This window comes from Mesoplodon densirostris, chromosome 3, assembly GCF_025265405.1.
Source record: "Mesoplodon densirostris isolate mMesDen1 chromosome 3, mMesDen1 primary haplotype, whole genome shotgun sequence".
In the NCBI taxonomy this organism is placed as follows: domain Eukaryota; kingdom Metazoa; phylum Chordata; class Mammalia; order Artiodactyla; family Ziphiidae; genus Mesoplodon; species Mesoplodon densirostris.
This window is the reverse complement of record NC_082663.1, coordinates 128,270,629-128,296,781: the sequence shown is the minus strand read 5'-3', so window position 1 is coordinate 128,296,781 and position 26,153 is coordinate 128,270,629. Positions and strand designations below refer to the sequence as shown.

The 26,153-nt window shown below is 48.4% G+C and overlaps 1 protein-coding gene across 1 annotated transcript in view; it reads right to left on the bottom strand.

Moving 5' to 3' along the window:
* ABLIM3 (actin binding LIM protein family member 3) overlaps nucleotides 1-26,153 on the bottom strand; it is a 150,817-nt gene that overhangs the window by 28,540 nt on the left and 96,124 nt on the right. Inside the window, exons 9-12 of the mRNA XM_060093610.1 lie at nucleotides 14,037-14,095; nucleotides 11,747-11,818; nucleotides 4,092-4,221; nucleotides 1,933-1,980 (exon numbers count right to left, since the gene is read on the bottom strand). Of these exons, the coding sequence (XP_059949593.1) occupies nucleotides 1,933-1,980; nucleotides 4,092-4,221; nucleotides 11,747-11,818; nucleotides 14,037-14,095 (309 nt within the window). The remainder of the gene's footprint in view (nucleotides 1-1,932; nucleotides 1,981-4,091; nucleotides 4,222-11,746; nucleotides 11,819-14,036; nucleotides 14,096-26,153) is intronic.

Genomic DNA, 26,153 nt, shown 5'->3' with positions numbered 1-26,153 from the left:
TCGAGAAGCCAGCCTTGTTGTGGATTCGAGCCACATCTTGGGTGGGATCGCCAAGCAGGGCCTGCTGCATGTTGAGTCAGGTCACCTTTCTCCTCATACTGAAATGACAAATCCTTCTTGGGGGAGACTAGATGGCCTGAGGGAAGGAGCACTGGCCAGGGAGTCAGCAACGCTGGGTTCTGGTTCCAGTTCTGCCACTTAACTCAGCTGTAGCACTGGGCAAATCGTGCCCCTCTCCACCTCAGTTTCCTTGTCTGTATCAGAACTGGTCTGCTGGCTGAGGTGTCATCCAGCTCTAAGCTTCCCCCTGAAGTCCGCAACATGGGGGTGACCATCAAACCCACTGTAGGCACAAAACCTTCCAGGGCAATGACTATCACGCCCAAGACTGGTGAGAAGCTGACTAGGGCAGAGGGCGGGCTGGGGAAAGGAGATGGGGCCCCTGATCATTTCTCAGGAGGGAGAAGCTATAGGGACAAGCCCTAGGCTCCGTGGAGCCAGAGCAGCAGAGGGTCCTGGGATGGCTCTCAGCCAGCCAGCAGCACTTGCTCCCAAAGCTTGCAGATCCTCTTTGATGTGGGTCCTGTGCAGCCCCTCCCACTCCAGCCACTCTCATTCAGCCCTCTCACCCACCCTCTCATCTGCACAATCCACCTCCAGCCCGGACTCCTCCTGAGCCCGCTTTGGTGCTGCCCCTCAGGCCCACCTACAAAATCCCACACAGTCCTGAGGGGCTTGGGACCTGGGGGCCTTTTCTGGACGTAAAGTTAAACTACCTTTGTCAGGGTTGGTGCCTTTCTGTGGCCACTGCGGGTACATGGCGTGTCCTCCACAGCCACAGGTAGGTGTGCACTGCTCAGGACGCACCTGGACCCCAGCCCAGTCCGCTCCGAAGTCGAGGATGTTTGTCTAAATTGTCAGGTCGTAAGCACCCAGAGCCACTGTTTATACTTGTACCACCTCCTCCATCAGCCCAGTGAGTTTAGATCCCAGTACAGGGCTGCTTCTGCCTGTCTCCATGCTCGTCCAATTCTGTGTTCCCCCTGTGATCCCACAGGCACCCATAGGTACCTAAGGGTGATACAGGGTGGCAGCTGTGCTTCTGCATCCTCAGAGGAAGGGGTGTGCTCGTTCAGCTGAGTGCTTTTGCAAGAACGAACGGGTCTCAGTGGTGGCTCCCACAGGGAGCACAGGTAGGAATTGTGAATGGAACTGATTGCAGGGCAGATTCGTGGGGCAAACTCTCAGTATTTCTAATTAAGGAAGTCTAGGGCAGGGGAGGGGGCCAAGGTATCTGTTTTTTAAATAAATCTCTTGGGTGCAGTTGGCCCACAGACAGTTCTGTAAGAAACGCTATATGGATGAATGAATGAAGGCACCCTCAGCTCCTTTCTCATCTGTCTCCCCTCTCCAGGCCTCCATCTACTCTCAGGACATGGTGACTGAGAACAGTTTAGAGCAGTGGTTCCCAAGCTGGGCTGGACATTAGAATCACCTGGAGAAACTGTTAACAAATACAAAATTTGGATTCATTAAGTCTGGGGTGGGCCCAGGAATCTGTATGCATTCCACATGATTCTAATGAACGTCCAAGTTTGAGTACCAGCGCCTTGGAGTGTCACTCTCCCAGGGCTACATGCATTTGACAAGGGTTTCTCTGACCATGGGCTTTAGGATAGCAGATAGCAGGGCAAGGGGGGTAGTGAGGAGATGGTGGGAAAGGATGTAGGGGATACAAGGCCTTCCTTGCCATTTTGAAATGACACCAACCCCCCTCCCCAAGGCCACCTTGAGTGACTGGGGGGCAGCCGACAAGAAGGACCGAGTTGCAGCCTTGTATGTGTCCCTCTGGTGGCCCTACAGAGCCATCTGCACAGACGATGAACTGCCCCTCCCCTTGCCTGGCCAAGCCCTCTCTGCCCCTGACCATACCATGCCGTTTGTAGATCGGGGGTTTCCGGTAGATGTTACTTTCTCCAGCTGCCAGTCAGACCGGGAAGGGACAGTGGGGAGGAGAGAGAAAGACAGGAGAAAAGGAGACGGCCAGTTGGTCAGTGGGTCCCAGAAGAGAGAGGTGGTTAGCAACTTCTCCCAAGGCTCCCCCATCTTTCCCCCAGTGGACTTCCTCTTCCAAAGGTGAGCTTCCAACCTCATCCCATCAGGTTGCAAGAAAGGTGAGGGGAAAGGAATGGATGGATTCAAATGGGGCTGAGGCAGGGGCTTGGGGCTTGGATGGTGGGCATGAAGGCATAAGGCAGGCGCGTGCTCAGCAAGACCCCATGCGGGAAGGTGCCCACCCGGCAGCCATGCCTCATTCCACGTGGGCGTCCCCAGAACCCCACAGCCACAGTTAGCACTCTCACCCCCTCCTCCCCAGTAGGCTGGATGGGATCTTTCTGGGGCAACTGAGAAAGGTGTAGATGAAATGGCAAGACCAACTCTTGGGGAAAAGTGAGTGGGGAGTGAAAACCTGAGCTCAGAGTTGGGAGACGGGGGTCTAGGCTCGGCTCTGCTGTAGCTCAGGGTGAGACTTTGTCCCAGGTCACCCAGCCCCTGCCTTCCTCTTACCTCCCATCACTTTCCCTCATGCTCACCACCTCCAGCCATGCTGGCCAGCTGCAGGCTCAGTGTTTCAGGGCCTTTGGACTTGCTGTTCCCTCTGCCCAGGATGTTTTTCCCTGGGCTCTCTTTTGGCTTCATTGTCACCTCCTCCAAGAAGCCCTCCCTGACCACCTCACATAGCCCAGCCTCCCCCACGCCGTCACTCTATCACAGTGCCCTGTTTTATTATGTTTAGCACCTATATCTCTTGAAATTATCCTTTTACTTATTTGTTTACTCATTTATTAGCTCTCTCCCCACATTAGAACTTAAACACCCTGAAGGATCTGGGCTGGTTTGAGCACAGTTGCACTTTCAGGACCCAGAACAGTGCCTGGCTGTCCAGAAGGAACAACACAGCTCAAGGAAGCTAAGTAGCTGGTCTGAGGTCACAAGCTTATAAGCAGCAGAATCAAGGATTCAATCCCAAAAGCCCGTGACCTTCAGCACAGTTACTGCCATGTCCCATCACAGCCCTTGGACATTCGAGGCACTTCCCTGGGCTGCTTCCTGGTGGTCCTAATCAAGGCTGGTTCTGTCTAGGGAGTGGGCTAAGGCCAGTGGGCGTGTCGGAGCTGGAGGCCAGTTAGTGCGGGTGACTGGTTAGGGAGGGTCCCCAGCACCCAGTTTCTCCTCGGTGCCGGTGCAGGGCGCCCGGCGACCCCACAGAGCATGCAGCATCCATGCCAGGAATTCCGGGCTGGCAGCCTACCTGGGATGTGAAAGTGCTTGGGAGCCTGGTAAGAGGTTGGAGTGGAGGACCTCACATCTAACTGGCTATGGTATGGAGAGCTCCGGCCACTCTCGGGCCCTGGAGCACGCAGGCAGTGGTCCCCAGAGAGAGCAGAGGCACAGAGAAAACAGGCATTAATGCAGTGGCGGTGGTTACGGCAGCAGTGAGGTGATGACAGCAGGGATGGGGGCTGTGCTCTCATGCACCGGGTCTGCAGAAACAGGCTTGACCCTGTTGTCCTGCTTCACCCCAAAGTCAGATTTTGTGGGTTCTAAGAGTCAACAGCACTGAGCTTCAGGAAGGCGTCTTTGCTCCTCTTAGCTCCCCACCTGGGCCCCTCCCTAAATTGCTCTGCCTGCTTCATCCCTAACCTCAGGGTGGCCCTCAGGTGAAGGCCAGGACACTGCCCCATTTCTGATCCTCTGGTTCTGCCCTCTGGATGGGACAGGACAAAGGATGAGGATGGAGACGTTTTCTTCCAGCCAGGACGGCTGGGCTTCCTGCCACTCCCCTCCCCGCAGCAGCACGCCACCCACCTTCCTGCTGCATCTCAGTACCACGTACCCCTCTTCTTCCCCTGCCAGTGGCATCTGCAGGGACTCAGTGAGGCCTGGGTGGCCACGAGCCTCCAGAGGACCATGTTGTAATGGAGATAACCCAGGGAAGCCCCATGCTGTCTCAGCAGCTGGGGACATCTAGGCACTGTGTTGTCACCCCTGGCCCTTCCTGTCCCTTCGGGAGCTTCCCCCGTCCTTACCGGAGCGGTAATAGTGATGAGGAGAGCGGGAGAAGGTGGGGGACATGCCCTGCCGGCCGTAGGTGGGGGAGTCGATGTATCCCGGGCTGGAGGCCCGTCTCTGCCGGAGGTCCAGGTTCTCATAGATGTCCTGGGGGAGGAAGCAGGGCCGTAAGCAAGATCTGCAATTAGGGGGCCTATAGCCCAGGGGTCCAGCAGTCAGGTGGGGAAGTGACATGGAACCTGGGATCCCAGGGGCTGAAGCACGGTTTTGCCCTTCTGAATAGAGACCCCCTCCCTGGGTTACATGCACAGCCCAAGGAAGGCTGCAGAGACTTTCCAGGGCCTTCACCCGTCACTCACATGCCCTTGAATGGAACCCGTGGGTCAGGACCCTGGAATCCTGGCCAAGGATCACAGAAGCATCAGGGAGGCCATCTCTGGGTAGAAAGGTTCGCTCCCAGCCATCTCTACCCTTTAAGCCACTGCCGCTTCCTCCAGGTCATGCTCCTAAGTCTCCCTGTCTCTGTTTGCATTGGGGGAGCACCTTCAGGGGCTTCAGTGGGTTGGGGGGAAATTGGGGGTCTGCTTGGTCAGCATAAAGGACACAATTATAGAAAAGGTCTTCTGGAACCAGTTTAATTACCTGGGAGTAGGGAGATAAGGTCCCCAGCGACTTGGAAGCGAAGTTTGAAGGCAGCCATGGAAGGAGGGAAAGGAGAGAGGAGGGCAAGAGGGAGGGACAGAGAGTGGTTACAGGGAGCAGAGAGAAGCCTGCAGCTGCCCCTTGTCCCCCACCCCAGAGAACGGCCTCAGCTCCCCAGAATATCAGCAGTGCTCACGGGTGGGAGGAAACCTTGAGACTATGCTCTTTTTACAAATGGAAAAAACTACAGCCCAAAGAGGGGATGAGATGGCTCGGGGCCCCTCAGGGAAGAAGCAGTAGGGTCTTCACCTGGGCCCAGGCTTCCCCACCGCAAGCTCAGAGCCAGTTCATGTCCCTTCCCTGTGCCTCTACCAGTTCACGCCCTTCTGTGGCTCATAAGGACAGGACCCAGGGCAAGGCTCCCAAATGCAGGGCCAAGCAAGGGCCAGGCTGATGCCATCGATGCAGGAGTTGGGGCGGGGGGGGCAAGCTGGGGATGGAAGGCAGCGCCTGCCGAGGGGATGGCGCTCAGCTCCAGGGCACCCAGGCCAGGCTGGACCGTCCATCCCATGCTAACACAGCTTCTTAAATTTCCAAGACAAGGCAGAAGTGCAGACTCTTATGTGAAATCTCCTAATGTTTAAATGTTGACAACTAATTTACATTTAAAAAAGACACTCTGTGAGTGAAACAAAACAAATCTGAGGGCTGGCTGTGGCCTATGGGCCCCAGTTTGCCATCTCTGGCTTCAGGGAATCAGCTTCTACCAAACGCTTGGTCCCTTTTTCCTGGTCCATTTCAGACGCCAGAACGTAGAGAATCTCAGCATTGGGGTCTTAAACCAAATGGAACCCCATTCTCCTTAGAGAGGAAGGGGATAGTGGTGAAGTACGGATGAGGCCGGGGCTCCTTCTGAAGCTCCAAATGATCTCAGCTCAGGGGCCTGGGGTGGGGTGAGAAACCTCCTGGGATGTAAACTGTCAGGACCTCCAGGGTAACAGCCACCCTGCCTTCTCCAGGAAACACTTTCTCTTGTCCAGCAACCATTTAATTATTTCAAAAGCCTTCCGATGTGTACTTTTTATAAGAGTGTCTCTTGCTCTGAGCACAGGGGCTTAAGGCCAGGGGCAGCACCCAGAGAACCTACCTAACTGGGAATTATAAACCTAAATGGCCACTGAGCACAGCTGGGGATGAGAGCCGTAGGCTGTGTATAAAATCTCTCCACTGTAAGAGAAACAACAGCTCAGGTGATAAGTGGTCACAGGTTCTTGGCTTTTATGTTGGGGTTCTCAGAGAGTAGTGGGGATTGGGGAGAACTGGGGAGCCCATGTCCTGCCTATAGAGGGAGCTGCTCCCCATCTCTAGGTGGTGGAAACACTGGTGTAGTGTTGCCAGCTCCGATTTTTCGAGAGAAGCCAGATTTTGGATGAAATCACTTGATTTTTAAGTGTTGAACTATAAATACCAGTTTAAAAGAGTCTGGGGGCCAACACTATGGAGGCTGAAGTCTCTGTGATGGAGGGGCCTGGGGACCCTGAGGGCCCTCCTCTCCTCCAGCAGCCCCAGAGAGAGGGCGAGATGCCGTACCTCTCCATAGCCACACCTCTCCAGCATCTCGTCGGACGTGTATCTGGAATGAGGCTCGTAGGAAATGAGGTCGGGGCGTTGTACCTCGTAGATGGACTTAACCTTGGGGAGAGCTGCCAGGTCTTTGTAATTAAGGATCTCATTATCCACTTTAGCCTGAGGAAGAGGGAAATGGACAGGAAAGAAGCAGAAAGATAAGTGGGAAAGGGGAGAGGAAACAAAAGCCAGGCATAGAGGGGGATGAGCTTCTCCAGCTAGGATGGAAGACTCACAGAATGTGAGAATAAGACAGGTCATTCATTCCACCTGGGCTCACATTGACACCATATTGACAGAACATATGTGTGAGGTCCTGTGCTATATAGGAATGATCTCCTCCAAATGTCAGGATGCCTCTGTGAAGTGAGTGTCAGTATTATTCTTATTTTTTAGGACAAAAAAATTTTTAAGTTTGTATGGAAACACAAAAGACCCCAAATAGCCAAAACAATTATGAGAAAGAAAAATGGAGCTGGAGGAATCAGGCTCCCTGACTTCAGACTATACTACAAAGCTATAGTCATCAAAACAGTATGGTACTGGCACAAAGACAGAAATATAGATCAATGGGACAGGAGAGAAATGCCAGAAATAAACCCACACACCTATGGTCAATTAATCTATTGACAAAGGAGGCAAGAATATACAGTGGAGAAAAGACAGTCTCTTCAATGAGTGGTGCTGTGAAAACTGGACACCGACATGTAAAAGAATGAAATTCAAAAGAATCTAAATATACATTTCTCCAAAGAAGACATACAGGTGGCCAAAAAGCACATGAAAAGGTGCTCAACATCACTAATTATTAAAGAAACATAAATCAAAACTATAATGAGGTATCACCTTATACCAGTCAGAATGGCCATCATCAAAAAGTCTACAAACAATAAATGATGGAAAAGGTGTGGAGAAAAGGGAACCCTCCTACACTGTTGGTGGGAATGTAAATTGGTACAGCCACTATGGAGAACAGTATGGAGCTTCCTCAGAAAACTAAAAATAGAACTACCATATGATCCAGCAATCCTACTCCTGAGCATATATCTGGAGAAAACCATAATTCGAAAAGATACATGCACCCCAATGTTCATAGCAGCACTATTTACAATAGTCAAGACAAGGAAGCAACCTAAATGTCCATTGACAGAGGAACGGATAAAGAAGACATGGTACATATATACAATGGAATTATTACTCAGCCATAAAAAAGAGTGAAATAATGCTATTTGCAGCAACGTGGATAGACCTGGAGATTGTCATGCTGGGTGAAGTAAGTCAGACAGAGAAAGACAAATATCATATGATATCACTTATATGTGTAATCTAGAAGGATGATACAGATGAATTTATTTGCAGAATAGAAACAGACTCACAGACTTCGATGGTTGCCAAGGGGGAAAGGTGGGAGCGGGGAGGAATAGACTGGGAGTTTGGGATTGACATATACACACTACTATACAAGGAATGGACAGTCAACAGGGACCTGCTGTATAGCACAGGGAACTCTACTCAATATTCTGTAATAACCTATATGGGAAAAGAATCTGAAAAGGATGGATATATCTGTATGTATAGCTAAGTCACTTTAGCTGACTCAGCTATGGTACACCTGTACACCTGAAGTTGACACAACGTTGTAAATCAACTATCCTCCAACATAAAATAAAAAGTAAATTAAAAAAATATGATTCCTATTTTCCAGATGAGGAAACTGAGGCTCAAAAGATTCTGCAACTTGTACCACTTAGCCAGTAGGGCTGAATCCAGCCTTCCAAACCCCACACAGTGAGGGCATCTTCATTCACAGCATCCTTGAAGAAGATGATGAAGATTGTAAAGACAGAATTAATCATGGCAGTAAAACACTAGCTAACACTTGATGACCACTTATTGTGAGCCAGACTCCATCCTAAGTCCCTTTTATGGTTTAACTCCATTAATCCATACAACCACCAACTCTAATAGTACATACTAATATTATCCTCGTTTTTGCATAAGGAAACAGGCACAGAGAAATCAGTGAACTCGCCCAAGGTCACAGCTAATAAGTAGCTGTACCAGAATTCAAACCCAGGCAGTCTAGCCTGGGAGCATGCCCCCTCCACTGGCCTCTCCTGGCTTCCCAGGATGGCGAGTTCACTGTCTTTTAACAACTGGCAGAGGGCTGCACTCTCAGAGAGCTGCTCCTCGCATCAAACTGAAGCGAGCCTCTGCCTACCACCTGCCTTGGCCTGAGTTCAACCCTCTAGAACCACAAGGACTTAGACAGCTTCCCCCGCTCAGGACAGCTTCCATCTCGTGGCTCCTGAAGCCACGTCCTTTCCACATCTGCGTCTTCCAGCCATTCCCTCTGTTTCTGGTCACCCTGTTTCTGCTATGGTCAGTCAGGATCTGTCCCCCCAAAACACTGTGGCTTACAAGGTCCTGAGATGAGGTAGATTAAGAGAGAATCCAAGGAGACTGTATTATCCTATAACATTCTCCCAGTGTCTGGGGGGCCAGGTAAATCTCAGGGCCAAGACTGCCATGGAGAGAGCAACTTTCATAAAGACCTGGGGACTGTTGATGTTTTAAACACTTCGCAAGGCCCTTCCACTCCTTCATACCCATCCCATCCCACTGCTGTCTGGGCACCGTGCTGTTCGTTGTCTGCTCACCCGAGACCCACTGCCCACTCCTCCTGGCCCTGGTCCGAGCTTGCGGTCCCACGGACTGTGTCACAGGCTCCCTGGCTTTCAGCTGGGTTTGGCTAATGAGAGGCACCTGCAGGCTGAGGCTGAGTGGAGAGAGGGGCTGTGTACATGTCTCCCTTGCACCCACCCTGCCCGGCCGTGATGGACTCGGCTCCTGTCCCGGCTGCTCTGCCAGAGATGCAGCTCTGGCCAGCCCTTCCCTTTAGGCTTAGGGTGGTGACAGCCTCCTGCTGTTGCTGACTCTGGATGCCACACTAGGTCTTATGGATCCCCTGCCCCTGCCCACAGTTCTGTACACACTCCCTCCACACTTAAACCCTTTGAGGTGTGCCATCTCATTTCTGCCAGAGACTGCCCAGGCCAGACACCCACAACTGTACCAATTTGGCGGGGTGTGGGTAGAGGGAACCTTATTAGGAGAGTCCACTTGCTGAATTAACTGCTGCCTTTTATCATGGGATGTTAGATTTTGACCTTGAGAGCTCTTGGCATCTTACAAACTTGTCAGTATTTATCTGGGCACTTTACTCCAAACCTCAGAAATACTAAATTTATATTTCTTCCTATACTTCCTTGTTTACTGGGTTATAAATGAGCCTTAGGTCTGGAGGCATAGGGATGGAACAGAGGCATCCTAACATAACTAGCCAGGAAGGAAGGAAGAGGACACATTGGGCTGGAGATGATTCCAGCAGTCAGTGGGGAGTGGAGCAAAGTTTGAAAGAACTTGCCCCCTCCAGGTTCACTGATCATTCTATTTTAATACCAAACCTCCATATTTATGAACACTGAACCAATACTGGATCTCTCTGCCTGTTACTAAATGTCCCAAAAGTGGTTGGATGGATTCTTCCCTGAATTTGGAAACCATGTGTGGAATGGTCTAACTTAAAACATGGCTCACATGACAAGGGCAGTCATTCCCCAGAGCAGCTGGAGGTGGGAGCAGGAGAATACAGGAGGGGAGACACAGGCCAATGCTGGGATATGCCAGGGGTAACTGGTCTCAGTGGATAAGCCCCCATTTGAAGGGCACAATGGCAGGTGTCTCCAGCTGCTGCTGTTCATCTGTAGCGGGGCTGCTTCTCACAGGGGCAACTCTACGAGCTTCCTCCAGAATGCCAGGGTGAATGTCATCTGGGCCTAACTTATTTCACAAAATTCAAGGCGGCTTCCCGGAAGCACAGGGAGGCCAGCTAGCGGGTAGTGGCATTCTATGCAGCTGTGTGTGTCAGGTAACGCTCTTCTGGAGACATGCTCACTTTTGTCAGTAACCTTCTCACCCTGTAGGCCCTGAAACTAAGCTCATTAATCCTACTGTGGTCTGGCCCCATTCACAGCACCAGGGGAGCTATCATCTCTCTTGTTCTGGACTGGAATCTTCAAGGAGGACAGCCTGTGATCAAAGTCTCTTATCTTTTGTGGGAGCCACATGGCCGTGCTGACCCATATTGAAGCTGCAGTCAATGATAACTCTTAGGTCTTTTTTTCATTTGAACAGAGGAAGAAAGGAAAGGAAATAGTCTCATCAATGGGCATTATCCAGGGATCAAGGATGAAACTGAATGTGGATCTGGAGTGAAAAAAATGATGAAGTAATGGTGGGCAGGGCCTACTCAGGGCTGGCTTGTTTGGGGACTGTCTCTAGAGCTTCTCATGAGGAGTGGGTTTCCTGCTCTGGACCACTTCCCTCCTTTCTGGTCTTCATGGCCCTTTGACATGAGAAAGGCTGCCAAGGTTTGCTGACTGCCAGGCCCCTCCCCTGCTCACTGCAGTCCTCTCCGGCTCTGCCTTCCTCACCTCCGTTACCTAATTTCTGTCTATCTCTCAGGCGTGGGCTTAACTGTTTCTTCCTCAGGACTCTTCTCCCAACTGGTCCTAGACTGTCAGGTCCCTCTGTCCATCTGCAGCATCATCAGAGCACCCTGCACTTTTTCTCCCTAGCACTTATTAGAATGGCATCTGATTATCCATGGCCTTATGGGGTCAATGTCGCGAGGACAGGCATCAGGCGGGTGCAGCTCGCCAGAGCCCAGCACTTAGCCCAGAGGAGACGTTCAGCATGCATTTGCTTAATGAATGGATGAATAAGTTACATATCCAAGGGACCTGTGAGGTCATCTGACTCAACTCCTGTCCGTTCTGCCACATCCCTGCAAATGAGGAGTGTCTCTGTGTTTGAATGCTTCTGGGGCTGGGAACTCAGATACATGCGCGTAGTTTGCTCCATCCCTGGACTTCTCACATGACTAGAAAGCTCTTCTTTATGTTTGCAAACCCTTTATAGTCATGTTTCCACATTCATATGGCTTCTTCCTCCTGTCTGCCTCTTTATCACACGCCACTATCTCCACATCAACGTCCCACCCAAGACCCACTCCAAACACCACCCTGACCCAAATTTCACTTTGCCCTGGTCTCAAGGACTCAGGGGGAAGAGGCACATCATATTGGTTTCAGAGCTTCTACTGAACTTGATGTTATCCCTGTAACTATTTACAAGGCTGTGGGTTCTGTGAGGGTCTGTGTCTTAACCTGTCCCCGACTGCATCCTCAGGACCTAGCACGGAGTCTAGCACATGACAGGCACACACTAGATATTGGCTGGATGGAAACCTGACTGCTGTCTTTGGCTGTCCTTAGAGACTCTTTAATTAACAGGCCTGGGGATGAGCAAGGCTGTTCGGTGGCTGAAAAGTGATACATACGCAGATGACTCGGTTGGGTGACCCGATGCTAGATCCAGGGGGTGAGATGGAAGTTTCAGACGTCCGCCTATGCTGTGGGAGAGATGAAGACAGAGGGTGAGAGACGGCATCTCCAGCCTTGTGGGGAGGGGGGAGATGGGGCTATAAGAACGCAGTTCTTCGGGGAACATTAGCAATACTGCTAGAAGCACTCTCTGGCTGTTTCTGTAGTGTCTCTTTATTTTCTGCCTTTTTAATCAATATCTGCTTGTGAATGAAATTGGAAATGCACAGGACTTTATGCTGTTGAACAGGATTTTTTTAAACATATTTTAATTGGCCTCTTAGATAGGAAGCTACTCATAAAACTCTTCATTTTGGCTTATCCCAGTCAATAATGTATTTACTTTAAATGAATAAAACTGGTTATCATCATTCCTTAGCAGTTTGTTTATACAAAACATAAAGGTAGGTTAAACGTCATGTAATTGCACAACATACTGATTCTTTTTATAGTGTATCCATTGCAAAATGACATCAACCTCAGTGAGAAACTTACAAAATCTTTCTCTGGACAATGGCAATGATGGACTAATGGCTCCTTTAACAGAACAGCACAAAGTTTATCTTGCTGCATCTAAGAGCGTGATGTGGTTAAAAAAATAAACAGATTGGAAATCAAGGACCACTGGTAAACTATGCGATTTTAGGGATCCTGAATTCCTGATCTGTGAAATGCAGGGGCTGGTCTCAAGGACTGCTACATTCCCTTCCAGACCTCTCATCCTGCAATTTAAAGCATTCTAAGTTGGACTATAGAGCACTGTCTCCCAAACTGTAGATTGCGAACTAGTGTGGCTCTGGGGAGATGAATTTTGGCAGAAAATTTGATAATATTGAGTCACAGAGTGAGAGAATAAAATGTAAAATTCTATTTCAGTCCTCTTGGTTAGATCAAGGAGGAAGTCTTAATTTGGTCCTAATACATTTCAATAACAATTGCTAATTCCACCTTCCACACCTCACCCCCTCCCTCCTTTTCTTTAAATAAAGAAAGTTCAGGTAACATGATTTAGCTAGAATTTCTAAGAGTTACTGTTAAGAAATATTTCATTTTCAATGAATTTACTTTAGGGTTAACCTTCTATTTATAAAAAATAATACTGGTTTTCCACTGGGTGATATAAAGTTTTATTTTAAAATAAGTTTGATTAAGTAAAAAGTAGTGAGTTGATGTAAAGAAAAAAATGAAGCATATAATAATACGGGTGATACACAGATACAGCAAAAAGCATCGGGGTTGTAGAGGGACAACTGAAATTTGAGAAATGCCAACAAAGAGAAGGAAACTGTGGAAGAAAAGGACAATAAGGTTTTCTTATACCTTAAAAGGGAGAGGCCTTGGAAGAAACAGGGGAAAAAACTCACAGCTCAAAGAAAAATATGCATCAATAGACCAGCTCTTTCACAAATGAAACAGATGAGATGGCAAAGGGGATAATGTTTAACCAGCTGGTCAGAAACTGTACACGTGTTTTTAGTTGAGATTCTAGCAGGTAACTTTAATAGCGTCCCAAGGGCCAAGTTGATATCTGGGGGCCAGAGTGTAGAGACACCCCAACACACAACCCAGGTCTCCCCTCCATACCATCAAAGACTCAGGAGCTGTGCCCCACCCCTCCTGCAGTCCTTGGATCAAGAACTCAGATTCACAGGACTTCCTAGTACTTGTCAGAGCACAGTCATTCAGAGGGACACAGGACCTCAGCTGCTCTAGCGTGTGCCTGGGGACGCTGGCTGTGCTTCTGCCTGGCTGCATTACTGTGGGCAAGTCACCGCCCTCTTTAAGGCCTTGGTTTTCTCACAAGCAAAGCAAAGACACAATTCCTAACCCACCTGCCCAATGGTGTTAAATCAAATCAGACGGTGGCTGTGAAGATGCCTTGCAAACTGTCAACTTCTGTGACAATTTTAACCACCGTTATTAATGACCTTCGGCTGGGAAAAAACCATGGCCTACGTGCCTCAGAGAGGTCACCATCTTGGTAAGTAATGGGAAGGGTATAGCCTCACCCCAGAAACACTAAAAACTCACATTCATATAGTGCTTTACTGTTTTCAAAGCGCTCTCACATCCAATGTCTTAATCCCTTCAAAAACCCCATGAGGTGGATGTTACTATTAAGGAAATCCAAGGATACAGGCACACATTTGAAAGTGTACACACTAAGGAATGACTCTCTAGTAAAGCACAGTGCCCCCAGCCTGCAGCTGGAAGTAGCTGGTTTGGTATCGCCACCAGCTTGCTTACCTTTAACTTCTTCTCTGCCCGGGCTGCCTGTTTGCAGATGGGGTGCCAAACCTCAGAGCCTAAGGGGCCAGGAAAATAACAAAGCCTCAGACCTTTCACGCCTACTAGAATTTGGGGTCTCTCTCCATCCTCCACCTCCGCTTACTCCTCTGGCAGTGCATGTGCCCTGCACAGCAGCCAGGAGGACCCCCTGGTTTTCAGATCTCTGCCGCCACATCGATTCAACCACCCGTGCACTCTGCCTGTCCAAACCCTGCCCTTCCTCGAGGTCCACCTTTCACATGACACACTGTGACCCTTCTTACCTGCCAGCTGGGAGTGACTTCTCTCTCCTCTATGATCCATCGTTCTTCGTATCATTCCCAGTACATACGGCCTTAAAACATAGTAGCTTGTGGATTTATCACTCCCACTAAATTAAGAGCTCCTTCTGGGTGGGAGCCGAGCTTTCTTCATTGCTGGGTCTCCCATGGCATCCAGCATGGGGCTTTGCTCTCAGCAGAGGCCCCGTACATGTTTGTGGGATGATTCCATGAGTGGACGATTGGCAGTGAGTGACACAGAGCAGGTGGTCAATGAATGAATGAATGAATGAATGGCAGTGGAGGTGAAATAAAGTGACAGACTGCGGTGAACTCCAGCCTTCCTTTCTCTTCAAAGACTTACGACAGTCTACCAGAGCTATCACATTTAAGGGGAGGGGGTGTCATGATGTATATTCTGCTAGAGAGCACTATCCTGACCTGCTAATTTCCAAGAGACTCCAGACTCTTCAAACTTAGCATATTCGGCTGCCCACATTCTATTGTGGATGGGGGTCCAGTTGGCCAGCCCCAAATCGGAGAGGCCAATTTGGAAAGGCATGAGCAACAGGTGGCTGGTCACGTGCTGAGGAGAAGCCCCAAATATTACACATTCCCCAAAGAAAGGACAGGTGTCCTGGATTAGAGGGAAAAATAGGAACATATTATCCCTCTGGTGCCACTGCTCTTGTAATCAACCCTAAAAGGAAAGGAGCCAGCAAATGGCTAGATTCCTGAGCACCCAGATGGCATTTGTTTGTCTGACTTCGTTTTTAGAATATCTTTTCCATTATGGTTTGTTGCCTGGAACCCCTAGGACTGGATACTGGCTAAGTGACAGGGGGGTGGTGTAAGGTTGAACAATGAGGCCTCAAAACATGGTGCTGAGAGGAGGGGCCCAAAGTAAGGAGCCCTGCTGGGGCTCTGCTCTGGCCCAGTTTCTTCATCTGAATAACAATGAGGTGGGCTTTGGATGGTCTGGGAGATTATACCTTAAAAATTCTGGGCTTCCCTGGTGGCACAGTGGTTGAGAGTCCGCCTGCCGATGCAGGGGACACGGGTTTGTGCCCCGGTCCGGGAAGATCCCACATGCCGCGGAGCGGCTGGGCCCGTGAGCCATGGCTGCTGAGCCTGCGCGTCCGGAGCCTGTGCTCCGCAACGGGAGAGGCCACAACAGTGAGAAGCCCATGTAATGAAAAAAAAAAAAATTCTAATTCTAGGGCCAGTTTTGTCACTTGTGGGATGGGGCTCTCTGATTCTTGTTTGCTGATGTTCTTGGGTGTTCCTAATTGGTTCTGTATGAGATTACTTCCTTCTAATGTAAAGTGCAATGGCTCTCACAGCCCAGTAGAGGGACTCTGGGTCTGCAGCTTGATCCGGCAATCTTAGGGTGTGTCCACTACCAAGTGGTAGGGTTGGGATCCTAGCTTCGGGAATTATTAGGGAGAGCATTTCTGGTCCTCTCCGAGTTGCTGCTGAATCCACCAGAAGCTGTTTATTGCAGTGGCTCTGGCAGGAAGCACATGTTACAGGTCACTGTAGGGAATGGATGGGGTGGACACAGATGCCTCAGAAGGTTGTGAGATTAAGTGAAAGAGGCACAGGGAAGATCAAAGGTCAGACAGAGGTTCTCAGAGGGGGAAGCGGTGTGTAAAGCGAGGGCATCAGATTAGATGGTCTCTCCATGCCATTGACGTATCTGTTCTGAAATAAGGCTGAAACCACAGATGGCTTCAGCATTCTGCATACTGGAAAGCAGGTTTTTATAAGTGTGTGTGGGGGGTGGATGGGCGGGGGAGGGATCAAAAGGGAGAAAGAAACTATAATTAATTAGAAATTTAAAAAAATCAGAAGTTTGGGTTTTGGCAGTATATCATTTAAATTAAAGAGGGAAAGGATTTGTTGGAGGTTAGCAATAAACTTAGATAAATGAAGGTAAGAAAAGACGATTTGTTCATGAAGACCCCTGTAAGATTAGGGTCTGCATATGTCATCAGTCAATAGCTCTCATCCGAAAGCACTACCTGATTCAGAAATGAATGAGTGACTGGTTGGATCCCATCTTTGTATTTTAGAAAAAGAGACAGACTGATATGCACCCACAGGACAATGGTAATCAGGATGGAGAGGCGACTCAAAATTAGGCCCTAAGGCAGGGTCTTCTCCATGGAGAAGAGAAGACATAACAGAATGGGGAAAAGGGGTTTTGAATATTTTAATGCCCCTCTGTGGGAAGAGAGATTAACTTGCTCATCATGTCTTATAAAGTAGAACAAAGATTAAGGGCAGGGGAGTGGGAAGTACAAAGTTTTGGGTGTAAGATAGGATCAAGGATGTATTGTACAACATGGGGAGTATAGCCAATATTTTGTAATAACTGTAAATGGAAAGTAACTTTTCAAAACTGTATAAAAATGAATTAAAAGATTTTTAAAAATTGAGAAGAAAAGGAATTAAGGGCAGAAGTTTCAGAGAAGGAAACTTTAACATCTGAAGACTGAATGGGTTCATTCTGAAAGTGAGCTACCTGCCCCTGGAAGTATTTAAGCACACATTGGGTAGATAAATGCTCAGCTGGGATATTGTTGAGGAGACACATCATGTGGTATTACACTAACGGACATTTACTAACCCTCCAAACCCTTAGATTCTGTTTCCAACTTAACAGGCTCTTCTATGTAGAAAAGAATAATTTTTTAGCCCCTATCCAACAATCTTGACCAGAATCTAGGTTCAATAATAAGGGGCAGGGTTCACACTTGTTTTATCTACAGATATACCTGCAGGGACTGCAGATTCTAAATAAATACTCATTGAGTTAATGAATAAACTAAAGAAACGAGATATCCTATTTTAGGCCAATTGCACTCTCTAAGCTGGACTCAGAGATTTGGACAACGAGTATAATCTAGATTCTGATTGGACAGCTACAATTCCAGATTGAGTGCTTATAAGAATAGTTACTGGATTGGGGTTTGTTACAATGAGACCTGTGGACCACCTGTCCAGCAGCCTGGTAAAATGCAGATTCCTGCCTCCAGCCTCATCCCCCAAGAGCCCCTGAAGTCAGTCTCCTAGAGGTGGGGCCTGGGAATCTGCAGGTTTAACAAACTCCCCAGGTGATTTATGACTCTAAATTGGAGAATCACAGGGCTAAATTCCAGTTAATACTCTGAATCTGTTCCCCTGGAATGTCATGGGATAAAGAAACCAATGTTACAAGACAGAACTCTTTAACTTGGAAGAATTCAACACTTTTTGCTTGTTAGACTCCTGATTCCACGAGTTACACGCTCATCCTCTGAGACTATCACCCACAATTCCAGATTCTGCAGTTAAAACCTCCTGTAAATGTGATGGAAGTGAAGGATTAGCTATTTCTGTATCAGCTGACTCAGAGATAGAAACCTAGATCTCCAAAAATGTCCCTCAGCCAGGCATTAAGGCTGTTTTTAATCCTTAGCGGAGTCAGCATTCAGCCTTCTCTCTCTGACTGGTTACAGCATACCCCATACCTGTAACACTGTGGATTATTTAAGGTTTGGGAACCCACCCACCTCTCTGCCAGGCCTGTAAATTCAATTTGCTAACACCTTTTTTTTTTCTTTTTGCATTAGTGGAGATTATAATACCAAAGCTGGAGCTGGTGCCACAGTCTTCCAGAAGCCCAGCCAGGCTTACAGACACAGCAGGGACTGAAACCGGCCCACCCGAAGGTTCTGTTTGGCCAACGCAGTGTTTTTTTGTTTTGTTTTGAAGTATTTTTGAAGATGAATGTTTTCAGACCCTGAAGGTGGCCAGGGACCCTCCCTGCTGTCTGCCTCCTGGCCTTTCTCGCTCGTTTAAGTAGGCATTGAGTTTTCAGCTTCTGATCCCAGCCAGATTGTTAGGTTTCTTCTCTGGATTTCTCTTGATCATAACAGGGTGAGGTTTCTGAGTTCTGCCTTTATGTTAGAAGCACTATCTTTGTGACACAGCCTTGCTAGGACCTTGGAAAGGCTCCTTTAAAATCCGCACTCGAATAAACAAGTGTGGTATAGCCGTATAATGGAATATTATTCAGCTGTAAAAAGGAAGGAAACACTGACACATGGTACAATGTGGATGAATCTGGAAAACATTACGCTAAGTGAAAGAAGATAGACACAGAAGGCCACATCTTTATGAAATACCCAAAATATTCTGTCTTGAGACAGAAAGCAGATTTGTGGCCGCCAGGGGCTCAGGGGAGGGGAATGGGGAGCAACTGCTTAATGGCTATGGGTTTCCTTTTGGGGTGATCAAAATATTTCAGAACTAGATAGATAGAGGTGGTGGTTGCAGAGCATTGTGAATGTACTAAAAGCTACTGAAGTGTTCACTACTCTAAAATGGTTGATTTTATGTGAATATTACCTCAATTAAAAAAATTCCTCCCCACCCCCATCATTAGGGGGACCACTTCTGTAAACCATGGGGCACTCTTCTCTTCACTTGTTACTAAGTGTTCCAATCTCAGCAGGAGGAGAAGAGTGAGCCCTTTTGTTGAATCTGACATGTAATAACAACAATATCATTGCTGTAATCTTGGCCACTGGGAAATCTTCACCATATATGAGGTAATTTATGCATTATTTAATGTAATATTCTTAAGAAGTTCCAATCCTGGTTACATCGTTTACTAGCGGCATTGTCTAGAGCAAGTCAGTTACCTCTCTGTGCCTCAATTTTCCCATCTAGAAGATGGGATGATTACAGTACCTGCCTTGTACATTTGTTGTGTGGATTCATGAGTTAATATACATAGAGCACTGAGAATAGTGTCTGCCAAGAACAGGCACTATGTAAGTGTAGCTGTTGTTATTATCTCCTGTCCCCTACCAAAACTCCCTGTTTGCCAGGATCTAGTTTGGGTGAGGGGAAAGGAGTAATGGAGAGACTTGAAGGCGGTGGGTGGCGTTTACTCTCCTACTCCCAGAGCTGGCGGCTGGCTGAGCGAGGGGCATGCAGCAAGCAGAGGGCTGGCTGGGCAGGTGGAGTCACTGAGCAGAAGCTGGGCTTAGCTGCCAGCGCACCCTCCTGGAAGGTTGGGCTGGTGCCCAGGGATGAGGTACCATGGGAGAAGTGGAAAAGACCGGTTTGCCTGGACCTGACGTGATCAAGTGGGCTTGAAGCTTAATAAAGAGCTTAAGGGAGAAAAGTGCTTGGCTACTGTGATGCTGGTTACCATGGAGGATATCAGGCAGGACAAGCAAAAGAGAATGGCAGTCCCGAGATGCCCAGTAATTCACAGGATACTACTAATAACAGTTAGGACCGTAATTCAAATGTACTGAGTGCTTCATCTGTGTCAGGCACTGAGTAATCATATTATTCTTATTGTTATGATTATAACTAATATTTAGAGAGTGTCTGTGCCAGGCCTTATGATATGTACTTTATAACAATGGTAATTGAGTAAAAAATAATAATGATCAATAACATATGCTGAGCCCTGTGCTAAGTGTTATTAATAATGATGGTAATATCGACAGTAACCAGCATTTATTAGCCATGGCTCAGGGGGAATGGCCATTTCTACACGACTAGGTGTTTATCATGAGCTTGCGCTGGTGAAGCTGGTGGTGCCAGGCTCTATGCTAAACCCTTCCCATGCCATTTACTCATTCAGTCCTCACAAGAGCCCGCTGACATAGGGCCTATGGTTATCACTGTTTTCAGAGAGGGAAATTGGGGTTCGGGGAGCTTAGACGTTTTGCTTGCTTGCCCATCGCTGTCTCCCTGCCCTGGCCTGGGTGTGGGCATGCAGCCAAAGTCAGGCTCCTTGGAGTCTCTTTGGGACTTCACTGTGCCCACGGTGCCCGGGGGCTGGCCGTGCCCTCCTTCCCCTTACAGGGAGGCAGTCAGTCTGGACCAGGAGAGCATGAGGCCACGTACAAAAAGCAACAAGGAGAAGACCCACTTGCTGTCCCCGCGGGCCCCTCAACCCAGCTGTGCTGCTCCTGGACTCTCCTAAGTTCTGCGAGCTCATCAGTCCCCTTTTACCTAACGTTGCTCAAGTTGAGTTCCTGCCACCTAAAGTCCAGACCAATAAAACATCTCATTGAGCTAACACCTGAGCATCTGACACGTTCCTGACTTGCCCGGCAGGCAATTTTGTTTCCCAGAAAACAGAGGAAGCAACCAGGGAAACTGCTACTCTGGACCTAATTCTGACCAACATGGACAAATTGGCTGGTGAAGTAGATGTGACATGTAACCGGTGAGAAAATCGCCACGCTGTCTTGAGTTTGTGGCATGAGGAGCAAGTTGGAAACAGACTATCTACATACAAACCTTAAGCCACTGTGCTGTAATATTTTCTGTATGATTCAAGATGTTTGGTAACCCTAAAAATCTAAAACAAATTTGCAGCTCATTGAGAATTAAAATGCACTCTGTTTAAAATGAAATATGCTTCGAAGACTCAGACTTGAGGAAATGTCAGTTTAGTTCAGTTAACAGGCTATGTTTGAAGAGTCTAAAATTATGTAGCAGGATTGGGGAAACATAAGATTTAAAGTTTTTAAGCATAACTCCTACAACCTAAGCTGTCAGTAGAGAGATCCAATTTAAAATAACAACGTTAAGCTACTAAATTATAGCAACCAATATTACGTTAGTGCCTCTTAAAGTGTGGTTTGATGAGATGTGGAGATGATGACTGAGGGCTGGTCCACAGTCCATAATGATGGGCGGCACCTCTCTTGAACATCTATCAGCTCAGCTTATGAGGTACTTGTCAGAGGGAAATGAGGCCTCAGCTAAATACCAATGGCTTCTCCAGCTGAGCCAGAAAGACACACCTCCTGGTACAAGGACCTTAAATCATCTAAACTGAAGAAAAAAAAATATATGATCTGAAATAGAGTCAGTTATACAAGAGAAGGGTTTGGTGTAATTATCAAAGAAGCTTTCAGGGCTCTGTTCTGGATTTTGCATTAACCCAGAACTAAAACTTTTCACTTTATTTTGGGCCATGGACAGCTCTGAAAAGTTGATAAAAGCTACAGACCCTGTCCTTAGAGAAACACACCATATGCAAAATCTGGCAAGCAATGCCAGGGGATTCATCAAATTCAGAAGAGCAATTATGAACCACAGGCTAAGAATCCTGATAATAAATGGAAAAAATTGCCTTTAACACACCAAGCAAGACAGGCTAGCTAACCTTGGCTCAGGGATATAACCTGTCTATGAATGGCTTTTAGTTCACAGGGTTGTGAGGATAAAATGAGATACTGCATTTAAAAGTAAAGTGCTTGGCACATAGTAAATGCTCAGCAAATATCAGCTGATGGCATTTATTATTATTATTATTAGAACCTACAATTTGTTATAATACTTTTCCTTAGCAGCAAGATTTGTCCTAGGATCTCATAAATAATTTCCTGCCTGGTGGTTTTAATTGAATATACAAATGAGAGCAGAGACTTATTTGAAAACATACAGCTTAAATCCTATGTTTCCAGTGTTATTCTCTGTCTCAGGTCTGCAGAATAGGAGTGCATTTAGTGTAGACAGAAGGAGAGAAAAAAGCCTGCCTTTCCTTTTTCCCAGGTACAGGCATATTTAGAACAAGAGCAAAATCTATCTCACAAACCACATTTTGGGTTTAGAAAAACTCCCACAGATCCAGCAACTGTAACCTTTGTGATATTTGAATAAGTTTTGCCCTTAACCTGCAGCATTTTGGTTAATATTTTGCTGCATAAAATCAGTGACCTAATTTCCTGGTGAAGCCCAAATGAAGGGTTTGGACAACAAACAGATTATAAATCTGGCATCTTTACAAAAACAGTTAAAAGACTGCACAACAGAACTTGAAACAAATAAAAGAAAACTTGCTCCTGTCTCCTGGGGCCCCAGAAATTCTTATCCAGACAGATGTCAGACTTCTCCCAATTAGAGCCCATCAGAAAGCCATTACATAGCAATTAAAACACAAACAAACTGACCAAAAGAACCTCCTGAGGCTGGTTGCCAGTAACATAGTATGTCCGGCCACGGGAATGACAAGACTGATTTTATAAGATTTGCAGGCTGCCTAACACGCTCTCTTGTGTGCACGTCGCTTTGTGGGGCACTTGGCATCTTCACGTTCGTCCTCCCCTCTAATATTCTTGAGGCCCCTGTGGAGAACGCTTGCTCTCTGGGCAGCGGGTATGTGCGCCTGCCTCGGTTTCTCCACCACGTTAATGCTTCCTGCCCTGTGGGCCTTCGCACCTGCTGTTCTCTCTGCCTCCACACTTTTCCCTCCCCTCCTCATCCTCCCACCTCCTACTCAATGTCAAGGTCTTGGCTTGCAATTTCCCTTCCTCGGCAAAGCCTCTCCGGGCCTCCCAGACTAGATGAGGAGCCTTCTAACATACTCCAGTTACTCCCAAACCTCCCCTTCACAGCGTTCATCGCAGCTTGTCACTGCATGTTTGCACTTCTGTTTGATGAAAGTCGGTCTCCCATTCCTGAGAGTAAACTCCACCACGGAAGCAAGCATCCCTGCCTCATTCACCTCTGGGTGCCTGGCACAAGCATGCCCTCAGTTTGAGTGGATGAATGAAAGACAGTGTAATTATCCTCATTTTACAGGTGAAGGAAGAGACCTCAGAGAAGGAAGTTACTTCTCAAGGTCACAGCCCATTAGCAGAAGTGCTGGTGCTTGGATCCAGGAGTCCTCCTGGCTGGTTCTCACCACTCCTATGCTGCCTGGAAGGATAGTTTTCTTGCCATTTCTGGGGAATATAATTTTGAGTCTTGGTACTCCTGCCCGGAGAGGGTGTCCAAGGCAAACACAAGGCCAGCTCTCAGCGGTAGCAGAAACCCCTGGTGGCTGCCACTCCTGAGACGCCCACAGCCCGAGTCAGTGTGACTCTAGCAGTGGATGGCCTGGACCCTCTCATTCCAGGTTCACTCAGCATCCTTCGAGGCAGGTCCTTGAATGCCCTGCAATTACTCCCACTCTCCCAGAAGCCCGGGTTGGGGTTGGGGGCAGGGATGGGGATAATGAAGGAGGAGGGTGACAGGCCCTTCTTTATCACCAAGAATGTCTCCACATCCTGGAGGCATTTCTGCTGAAGGTTTGATTGTGCATTCTCTCTCATGATGACAAAGCTACTCACTTCATCACTTAACTCTTTCAGCATTCTGTAAAGTTCTGGTCCAAAGCAGGGCTTAGAAGATACTGATACATGAGGACATGAGCCCCAGGACAGCAGGGAACTTGTGGGACTTGCTCATGGCTACGTCTCCGGTTGTTAGGACAGCACTGGGCACACAGGCGGTGCTCAACAGGTATCTGCTACATGAAGGAACTAAAAAGCTTTCTGTGTGTCAGGAACTTACTATATTGCTATATTATAGGGACTGTTACTAGCCCATTTTACAGCCTAGGCAATAGGGGTTTAGAGAGTTAAGAGATTTACTCAAGGTCAAAAACTTACTAAACAGTGGAGCCAGGATTCAAAGCACTAAATGGGCGATTAGGATTGGGAATTCAGGCAGTAAGGGAAAGACCTTGATTTCTCGTGATATGAACATGAGAGCAGTTTCAACACTAGGAAATATCTTCATCAGAGAAGGGGGAGAGGAATTCATGCAACAAACTTTCAGACCAAGCGCAAAGTCCAGATTCTCAGGGTCCATGAAGATACCATGCAGTTTGCTGAGACTCATGTGGGCTTCCCAACATATAACACAGGGTCCTGCAGCAGGAACCACTCAGGGACCCAGGCACTGAGGGATCAGTGCTCATGGAAAGGGGGAGGCCTAGTCCTTCAGAGACCTGAGTAGCAGGCAGGGCTCGGGTCTCAGGAGGCAAGATGGGGAGAGCCCTGGAGTGGGAGTCATAAGGCTATGTCCCCCTTTGCCCCCTGTACCCTTGAGCTCTCACGCAAATCTCTTCGTGTCTCTGGGGCTCACTTTCCCCATCTATACAATGAGGGTTGTTACTTTACAGCCTAGAGTGACGCCTGGGATCCATTCACCTCTAATACCTGCATGACTGTACATACAAGTAAGTAGTTGTAGAGTCACAGCATCTTAGAAATGGTCACCTCGCTCAGTCCAACAAAGGAACCCTGCTCTAGCATTCCTAGGAGGTGGCGTGAGATTCTGCTGAATAGCTCTAGGCTGGTGGTTCTCAACCCAGGTTGATTATGCCTCCTGGGGGACAGACATGTGGCAACGTCTGAGATATTTTTGGTTGCCACAATGAGAAGGGGTACGTTATTGGCATCTAGTGGGCAGAGGCCAGGGATGCTACCAAACACCCTGTAGTACACAGGGCAGTCTCCACATGGAAAGATTATCTGGCCCCATATGTCAACAGTGCTGAGGTTGAGAAACTGGCTCTAGGCAAAGGGGATTCATTACATGTTGAGGGAACTCCTGGCGTGGGCATGTGTGGCTAGGACAAGCCTGATAGGAAGATATGCTCCTTGTAATGGCCCCCCTGACCTTCCATCTGCCTTGTGGGGAAACTGGGAGGAAGGTTTCTCCCCAAGAAATGCCCTCCCCAAGACGGCTGTTCAAACATCTGTGGGTGGCTAGTACGGCAATTCAGCCAACAGCGATCACCTATAGAGTGAGCGCATGTGGGTCAGTGCCAGGGCTGAGGGGCCAACGTCAGAAGCAAGGTTCTCAGGGAGACGGCCAACGGCTCAATGCAAGCTGGAGGGGACCAGCTGCAAACAAAGGGCTGAGGGGGTTCCAGGAGGAGGGACTAGTGAGTTGTGGGTGGGGCTGGGGCCATCTGGGGAGTTTCTGAAGTGGGCAGTGCCTAAACTGGGCCTACAATGGTAGGCGCTCCAAAGCAAGGCACACAGGACACAGTGCTCAGGAGGCACGCAGGTGAAGAGCGTCTACTTGGAGGCACCAGGGCCATGAGATCATCCGAGGGGCTGAACACCATCCCTGCCACAAGGTCCAGCCTGGCCAGCCCTGCCTACCTCCCACCTCAGCTCTCACCTTCTGGCTGCACCCCGGACACACTGGCTCCTCTCGGTCTCCCACACTTGCCATTTCCTCACCCCCCAGAGGCTGGCAGATTCAGTCCCCTCAGGTTGGCGAATCCCATCCCTCCCCTCTTTGCCCAGTCAACACCCACTCGTCCTTTGAACCCCAGCTCCCGGCCCACTGTCAGGGAACCTTCCCTGCTGCCCTCCCCACCCCGTCCTGTGCTTTCACAGTCCCACACTCCTCCCCTTTGTACAGCTTCTCACAGTTGACAGGTATTTGTGTGACTACTGACCATGGTCCACCTCCCCCCTGGACTACAGGGCAATGGAGGTAGGGTTGAGGTTGGAATACACTGTGGACCTTGGTGCAGAGCCTGCACCTGGTAGGGCCTCGAGAAAGAGTATTTGAATGGACGAAGGAATGATTGAAAGTTGGCTTGGGCAGCTGAAGTGTGGAGTTTGTTCAAGGCAGTTTGAGCCCTCGGTGAGAGGGTGTTAAATCCTAGGCTGAAGTGTGTGTATCTCACGGGTGAGCAGGGATGGGCCCTGGAGACCTCTCGAAAGGGCTCTGCCGAGAACACTGTAAGGCCTGGGAATGATGGACTGGGCAGAGGATGGAGGATTGAGCAGCACCTGGAGACTAATTAGGAGACTGGTGCAAGAATCCTGGGGCCAGAGGGCTGGACCCCGGGAAGTGGCAGAGGGAAAGCAGCTCTGATTTGCTTCTTGGAGACTCTTGGTTCCCTCCTATTCCTTTTGGTGCATCCTGAGAGTCCGTGGGAACACTAAGCAGCAGCCTGGTGTGATGCTCTGAGATGTGGGGGGAAGGGATGGGAGAGGGA